Genomic DNA, 8,867 nt, shown 5'->3' on the forward strand with positions numbered 1-8,867 from the left:
CAGGAGATGATCCGTTTCCTGCCTTGGAAGCCCCTTGCAGGCTGATTGGAATGGAACCTTTGGCATTGTTTAAAGGATGCTGTTTCCATGTGACGTCATAAAGCCGAGAGAAATGCTGGGCGAATGGATCTCCATTGCTTGGACTCAGGTAACCTCCAAGTCAATGGCAAAAGCATTCTTGCTCGGCCTCATTGGGACAAAGGGATAGAAGTGGGACTTATGAGATTGGCAGATGATGCCAAATTGGCAGGAATAGCCAATACTCCAGAATAGAATAGAATAGAATAGAATTTTATTGGCCAAGTGTGATTGGACACACAAGGAATTTGTCTTGGTGCATATGCTCTCAGCGTACATAAAATAAAATATACATTTGTCAAGAATCATGTTGTACGACACTTAATGATTGTCATAGGGGTCAAATAAGCAATGAAGAACCAATATTAATAAAAATCTTAGGATATAAGCAACAAGTTACAGTCATACAGTCAACATGGGAGGAAATGGGTGATAGGAATGATGAGAAAAACTAGTAGAATAGAAGTGCAGATTTAGTAGAAAGTCTGACAGTGTTGAGAGAATTATTTGTTTAGTAGAGTGATGGTGTTCGGGGAAAAAATGTTCTTGTGTCTAATTGTCTTGGTGTGCAGTGCTCTGTAGCGACGTTTTAAGGGTAAGAGTTGAAACAGTTTGTGTCCAGGATGTGAGGGGTCAGTAAATATTTTCCCCGCCCTCTTTTTGACTCGTGCAGTATACAGGTCCTCAATGGAAGGCAGGTTGGCAGCAATTGCTTTTTCTGCAGTTCTGATTCTCCTCTGAAGTCTGTGTCGGTCCTGTTGGGTTGCAGCACCAAACCAGACAGTTATAGAGGTGCAGATGACACACTCAATGATTCCTCTGTAGAACTGGATCAGCAGCTCCTTGGGCAGTTTGAGCTTCCTGAGCTGGTGCAGAAAGAACATTCTTTGTTGTGCTTTTTTGATGATGTTTTTGATGTTAGGTGACCATTTTAGGTCTTGAGATATGATAGAACCTAGAAATTTGAAGGTCTCTACTGTTGATACTTTGTTGTCTAGTATTGTGAGAGGTGGAAGGGTGGAAGGGTTTCTCCTAAAGTCTACCACCATTTCTACAGCAATAGCACTTCCGAACCCAAGAATACCAGGCACAACAATAATCCCTCTTGGCTTGAAGCTCTCGTGCCCAAATTTAAAACCCCTTCTCATGGTTTTGATGAGTGGTGAGAGACAAAAGTCAAATCTTCGCATGGGATTAGGTGTCGTCCTGTCCCACTCCCTACCCCTGGCCTAGTGACAAATGAGAGATGGCTCTTCTGAAACCCTGTTAAGCAAGGATCAAGAAAAGTTGACAATTGACTTTGGCTCCAAAAATTGACTGGCGCTAAAGCAAGCAAACACGTGAAGTTTTAATAGGAAAGTGAACACAAGAACAAGGGGACACAATCTGAAGTTAGCTGGGGGAAAGATCAGAAGCAACGTGTGAAAATATTATTTGAGCGAATGAGTAGTAGATCCTTGGAACAAACTTCCAGCAGACGTGGTTGGTAAATTCACAGTAACTGAATTTAAACATATCCATCCTAAGATAAACTACAGGAAATAGTATAATTGCAAACTAGATGGACCATGAGGTCTTTTTCTGCCGTCAGTCTTCTATGTTTCTATGTAAGTGTGCAATTTAGTGAAGATAATTGTGCACCAAATAGCAATGGCACTTAAGACTTATATACAGCTTCACAGAGTTTTTACAGCCCTCTCTAAGTGGTTTACAGAGTCAGCCCATTGCCCCCAACAATCGAGGTCCTCATTTTACTGACTTTGGAAGGATGGAAAGCTAAGCCAACCTGGAGCCGGTGGTGAGATTTGAACCACCGAACTGCAGCTAGCGGTCAGCTGATGTAGACTGCAGTGCTGCACTCTAACCACTGCTAATCACTAATCACCTCATATAATCTCAGGATCCAGAAGGATCTCGATGGACTTGAACATTGGGACCCATTTAACAAAATTAAATTCAGCATAGAGAAAAGGTTGTACATTTAGGCAAGATAAACCCAGCACACAGATTTAGTATAAGTCTGTGATGGTGAACTTACAGCACATGTGCTGGAAGTGGCACACAGAGCTACCTCTCTGGGCATGCGAGCTGTCGCCTGTTGCTCTTCTGGCTTCTGATGCACCTGCCAGTTGGTCTTCATTCGTGTAGGTGCACCAGAACCCTGGAGGGTGGTGCTCCATTTCCTTGATCATTCTTGTTGCCCTTTTTTGCACCTGTTCACTTGAATGCTGATGATCGTTCAAGCCACTCCCACCTGATCTCATGGCTGGCAAGCCACTCTTACCTAGTCACATGACCCTTAAGCCACACGGACAAAATAAACCACACCCACAGTGTGGCAGTAAAAATTTGGCGGAGATGGAGATGGAGGAGCAGAAGGAATAAGAGGAGGAGGAGGAGGAGAAAGAAGAACTAAGGAGGAGGAAGAGAAGGAATAATAAGAGAAAGAGGAGAAGGTCTAAGAGGAGAAAGAGAAGCACTAAGGAGAGAAGGAGGAGAAAGATGAGAAGGAGGAGAAAGAGAAGGACTAAGCAGGAGGAGAAGAAAGAATAAAAGAGAAGATGGAGATAGAGGAGGAGGAACAGAAGGACTAAGGAGGAGGAAGAGAAGGAATAATAAGAGAAAGAGGAGAAGGTCTAAGAAAAGGAGAAGGAGAAGCACTAAGAAGAGAAGGAGGAGAAAGATGAGAAAGAGAAGGACTTAAGGAGCAGGAGAAGAATAAAAGAGAAGATGGAGATAGAGGAGGAGGAACAGAAGGACTAAGGAGGAGGAAGAGAAGGAATAATAAGAGAAAGAGGAGAAGGTCTAAGAGAAGGAGAAGGAGAAGCACTAAGAAGAGAAGGAGGAGAAAGATGAGAAAGATGAGAAAGAGAAGAACTTAAGGAGCAGGAGAAGAAAGAATGAAAGAGAAGATGGACATAGAGGAGGAGGAACAGAAGGACTAAGAGGAGGAGGAGATGGAGGAGGACTAAAAGGAAGAGGACGACGAATTGCATAATGGCCCGATAATGGAATAAAAAGTAGTAGGGTATCAACCATTTTCAGAAACTAGACTGAGAAACTAAAAAGAAAACTCCAACGGTCACTCTTCTGTATTGTTGCTAAGAAAGCCAAATGAAGTTTCCAGGAGCCGAGTTCCAAACTCAAGGAAGACTCCACCCTTTTATAATGTACGTTATAAAACAATCACGCAGAGGCAATTTACGTACCTCTAGGTCAGTGATGGCAGTGATGGCAAAGAGTGTGCGTACGTGCTATCACACTTGCGTGAGTGCCCACACCCATAATTCAATGCCTGGGGAGGGCGAAAGCAGTTTTCCCTGCTCTCCGGAGGCCAGAAATGGCCTGTTTCCCAACTTCTGGTGGGCCTAGTAGGCTCGTGTTTTGCCCTCCCCAGGCTCCAAAGCTTCTCTGGACTCAGGAGAAGGTAACAACGCCCTCTCCCATCCCCTGGAGGCTCTCTGGAAGCCAAAAATGTCCTCCCAGAGCCTCTGTGTGAACCAAAAATCAGCTGGCTGGCACACATATGAACGTTGGAGCTGAGCTAGGGCAACGGCTTGGGTGCTAGCAGATATAAGAACATAAGAAGAGCCCTGCTGAATCAGGCCAAAGCCCATCGTGTCCAGCATTCTGTGTCACACAGTGGCCCACCAATTGTCCATGGGGACCTTGAGCAGAAAGAGAAGGCAAGACCCTCCCTTTCCCCTGACCCCCAACAAATGGTACTCAAGGGAATCCTGCCTGCCTCAACCAACATAGAGGCGGCACTTGGAAGAAAGGAGGGAGGGAGAGAGAGAAGGAGGGAGGGAGGGAGAGAAAGAAGGAGGGAAGGAAGAACATGAAGAACATCAAAAGAGCCGTGCTGAATCGGGCCAAAGCCCCTCGATTCCAGCATTCTGTGTCCCGCAGTGGCCCACCAATTGTCCATGGGGATCTTGAGCAGAAAGAGAAGGCAAGACCCTCCCTTTCCCCTGACCCTCAATAAATGGGCCCCAAGGGCCATGCAATATGAGAGATATGTCTCTGCCTGTTATCTCTCGCATCCATGCCATAGGTTCGCCATCACTGCTCCAGGTTGTTGGGGGTTTTTTTTGACAAAAGCTGCTAAATAAAAAGTGTAACCCCTCCCCCCCAAAAAGGCACAAGACGTTGGCTGATGCTATAACAGATGGAGACCTCAGCCTCTTAGATGTGATATAATAGATTTTATGGTAGCATAAACACCAGTTACGAATTTAGAGACACCGCAGTTCAGATCGTAAATTGCTTCCAATCCACGGGTCTTTATAATCTTTCATTTGGAGAAGATTTAACCGGGGGGAGGGGAAACCCATTTTGATTTTGTGCAAGTAAGAAATATAGAAATATGAAGATGTTCGAGGTGCTGGATCTTCCAAAAGATTGCCCCGCCCAACCCTTCACCTCTTTTCAAAACTTTCCACAACATAGCCCTTTAAAAGGAATAATTGAATTTGGCAGTATTGGAAACCATTTTTTTTCTGGGTGGGGGGTGGGTGGGAGATAATTTGAGCGGAGGTCTTCCTTTCAGAGGGAAGTCCTTTGCAACTGGTCAGAGAGAACGCTTAGATTCTCCAAATCGTCGTGCCGTATTTCCTGTTCCACTTTCTCGTGGTCCAGAGGCTGCGAGATGCTCTCCTTTCCGAAGAGGGCTCGGATTTGGCTCGGATGCTGCGAGCACTCGCCCGGTTTGGTCAGCATGGAGTCTGAGGCAGCTTTGGGCTGCTGCATCCAGATGTGCATCAAAATCTCATCGATGCAGAGCCGCCGGGTCACGTCGGGCTGAAGCATGTGGTAGATGAGGTCCTTGCATTCCACCGACAGGATCTTGGAGCGAGGGAAATGGACTCGGTGTTCCTTCTGCATCTTGAGCATTTTCTTAATGTTGGACTCGTCGTACGGCATGGAGCCGCAGACCATGATGAAAAGCACCACGCCCATGCTCCAGATGTCGTAAACCTTGGGCTGGTAGGGGATACCCTGGAGCACTTCCGGGGCCGCGTAGGCAGCGGACCCGCAGAAGGTTTTGCTAAGAATGACCCGCCCTTCATCGTCCCGAGCCAGGCGCTTGGCGAAGCCAAAATCCGTCAGCTTGATGTTGTATTCTTTATCCAGGAGAAGGTTCTCGCATTTCAGGTCCCGATGGACGATATCCAACTCGTGGCAGTATTTAATGGCGTTGGCTAGTTGGTGGAACATCTTCCGGGCGATCTCTTCAGGAATGGCGCCTTTCTTCTTGATGAACTCCAACAGGTCTCCTTGGACCCCGAGTTCGGTGATGATGTACACTTTCCCTTCGGAGGTCTCGAAGATTTCGTAGGTCTTGACGATGGCGTAATGCTTCACCCGCGCCAACATCTCGATCTCTCGCGGGAGAAACCTCTCCAGGAAGTCATGGGGAGCTTTCTTCTTATCGATGATCTTGACCGCCACGTTACACTTCAACCGTTCCGAGTAAGCGGACTTCACTTTCGCGTACGAACCCTCGCCGAGGTTGATGCCCATAATGTAGCCTCTTTTTTTAAGGACCTCGGCATCGTCCATCCTCCTTTGAGGCAACTCTGGGTTTCGACCTGGTAGGGCATAGCCTACCGCAGCTGCTTCCTTCCCGTCCAGTTTTATCGAGGTTTCAGAAATAGTGTTTCGCTCCTGAAGTTGAAGGCAGCAGAATTCTTAACATCCTTCCGTGATGTCACAAAGCCAAAGACAGGTTTGGTCCTGACTGGTGATACACTAGTTACGCTTGGGAGCAAACGAGAGAGCCGACATCGTGGTGACATGGTGGAGAAGGGAGGGAGAACTTCCGAAGTGGATTAGACAAGAGTATGTATCCAAAGACGTGGTCTCCTTTTGCTGTTCTCTCTCTTCTGCATCTTCCAACATTTGTTTTAGAACTCTAGGCAGGGATGAAATACTAATGGTTCACCCTGGTTCAGGCGTACCGAGAGTGGTGGCCGCCATTGATTGGGAGAACCAATAGTGGCGGCAGAAAGAGGCTCCACCCAGTAGCGGATTACACCTGGTACAGTTGGAATCAGGGTTCCGGTAGTGGAAATAAGAGCTTTGGTGGCTCAGTGGTTAGAGTGCAGTACTGCAAGCTACTTCTACTGATTATGGTATTAATTTATTTTATTTATTAATTAGATTTGTATGCCGCCCCTGTCCGTAGACTCAGTGCGGTTAACAACAGCAAAAAGACAATATGAACAAATCTAATATTAAAAGTAATGTTAAACAAATTTAAAAACCAATCATACATACAGACATACCATGCACAAATTTTATAAGCCTAGGGGGAAGGGAATATCTCAATTCCCCCATGCCTGACGATAGAGGTGGGTTTTAAGGAGCTTACGAAAGGCAAGGATGGTGGGGGCAACTCTGATATCTGGGGGGAGTTGGTTCCAGAGGGTCGGGGCCGCCACAGAGAAGGGTCTTCCCTTGGGTCACGCCAAACGACATTGGTTAATCGACGGGACCCGGAGAAGGCCAACTCTGTGGGACCTAATTGGTCGCTGGGATTCGTGTGGCAGAAGACGGTCCCGGAGATATGATCATCAGCTACCAGCAGTTTGGCAGTTCGAATCTCAGTAGGCTCAAGGTTGACTCAGCCTTCCATCTTTCCGAGGTGGGTCAAACGAGGACCCAGATTGTTGGGGGCAAGAGGCTGATTCTGTAAACCGCTTGGAGAGGGATGTGAAGCCATCATCATCAAATCCATGCCCGCTGCACAAGAATCCAAATTTTCAACTGTAGGGTATGTGTGTGTGTTCCACAACGTTCGTAGGTGTGAAAACCGGCCATCGGACTTGAAAAGTGCGTGAAAATTGGTCATAAAGACTTTTTCTGCCAAGCGGCGTTGCAAACTTTCAAACGGTCAGTAAACAAAAGGTGGTAGGAGAAGGATGTATTCCAATTGGTTTGCGGACTCAATTCAAAGTGTTACTTATGGCCTATAAAGCATCAGGCCAGAATATCTGTGGGACCGCCTTGAATCCCGGCGACTGGTTAGGGACCACAGAGTTGGCCTTCTCCAGGTCCCATCAACTAGACCAGTGTTTCCCAACCTTGGCAACTTGAAGATAGTTGGACTTCAACTCCCAGAATTCCCCAGCCAGCGAATACTGGCTGAGGAATTCTGGGAGTTGAAGTCCAAATATCTTCAAGTTGCCAAGGTTAGGAAACACTGAACTAGACAATGTCCATTGGCGGGGCCTAGGGGAAGAGTCTTCTCTGTGGGGGCCCCGGCCCTCAGGAATCGGCTCCCCCCAAGGATCCGTACTGCCCCCATGCTCCTTGCCTTCCATAAGAGTGTTAAGACTCGTTTATGCCACCAGGCATGGGGCTATTAGATTCTTGCCCCCTGGCCAATGAATGTGTTGAGAGAAATTTGATTGCATGAAATAGGCGTTGATTGCTTACCTGAACGCCTCTTCTCGTACGGTGAGCGGGTACAGCAGTCACATGGGTTGCTCATGTCCAATCCGGTGGAACTGAGCCTAGTATTAAAAAAGCTTGCCGGATCCGCCCCTTCCCCAGAATTCGCGAATCCATAGACTAGGCTCAGTTGTGAAGCTCTGTAGTGTTCAACTCTCATTGTTAGAGGAAGAAAGGTATAGAAAGGTAAAGAAGACACATACAAGGGCGGGAAGTGACTGCTGTACCCGCTCACCGTACGAGAAGAGGCGTTCAGGTAAGCAATCAACGCCTATTCTCCGTACTGAAGGAGCGGGTCCAGCAGTCACATGGGACATACCCAATAGATGGTCCCTAGGGTGGGATTAGCTTGCTATCGTGAGAGATAACGGATTGGAGTACCCTTCTGCCGAAGGCAGCGTCCGCTGAAGCATAAGAATCAATTTTGTAGTGCCTGATGAAGGAATTTGGCGAGGCCCAAGTGGCTGCTTTGCAGACCTCCTCCAACGGGGCTTGAGTCGCCCAAGCGGCCGAGGTGGCTGCGCTCCTGGTGGAATGCGCAGTGATGTTCCTTGGAACTGAGAGGGAGGCCGACTCATAGGCCTTAGATATAGTCCCTCTGATCCAACGGCCTATTACTGTTGAAGACACTTTGGCCCCCATGACTCTGGGATGATAGGCTACAAAAAGTGCTTCTGACCTCCGAAAGGGTCCTGTGCGTTGGATATATATTCTCAGCGCTCTGGTGAGATCCAGGGTGTGCCATCTAATTGCCAAGGGATGGTCTCGTTGGAGGCAGAAGGAAGGTAGGACAATATCCTGAGATCTGTGGAACATGGAACTGACCTTGGGTAAGAAGGTAGGGTCCAGTCGCAAGACTACCTTGTCCTGATGGAATTGGCAAAGGTCCTGCCTGATTGAGAGGGCAGCCAGCTCCGAAATGCGTCGGGCAGAGGTAATAGCCACCAGGAAAGCTACCTTAAAGGATAGGTACCTGAGGGACGCCGATTTTAGGGGTTCGTATGGTGCCTGCGTGAGGGAATGGAGAACCCGTGGCAAATCCCAGGATGGATACCTGTGGACCTTGGAAGGTCTGAGGTTGGCTATGCCCTTGAGGAATTCCTGAACTTCAGGGAGGGATCGGAGAGGCTGTCTGCGGGGACCCCCTAGGACAGATGAAATGGCTGCCAGATGACGCCGGAGGGTGCTGGTGGAAAGTCCTTTATGGAAGCCTTGCATAAGGAAGGAAATGATTCTGTGAATGGGGATGCACAGAGGGGAGAGACCTTCCTGTAGACACCACTGGTGAAACTTGGACCACGTGTGGTCGTAGATTCGATTGGTCGAGCCCCTTC

General features: G+C 47.8%; 1 protein-coding gene across 1 annotated transcript; it reads right to left on the minus strand.

Moving 5' to 3' along the window:
- Positions 1 to 4,623: 4,623 nt before the first annotated feature.
- On the minus strand, positions 4,624 to 5,640 carry LOC139172934 (testis-specific serine/threonine-protein kinase 1-like). The gene has a single exon (XM_070762275.1). The coding sequence runs from the start codon at positions 5,638 to 5,640 to the stop codon at positions 4,624 to 4,626; it is 1,017 nt and encodes a 338-aa protein (XP_070618376.1).
- Positions 5,641 to 8,867: the final 3,227 nt, after the last annotated feature.

The sequence above is a fragment of the Erythrolamprus reginae genome, chromosome 10 (assembly GCF_031021105.1).
Source record: "Erythrolamprus reginae isolate rEryReg1 chromosome 10, rEryReg1.hap1, whole genome shotgun sequence".
Lineage (NCBI taxonomy): Eukaryota > Metazoa > Chordata > Lepidosauria > Squamata > Dipsadidae > Erythrolamprus > Erythrolamprus reginae.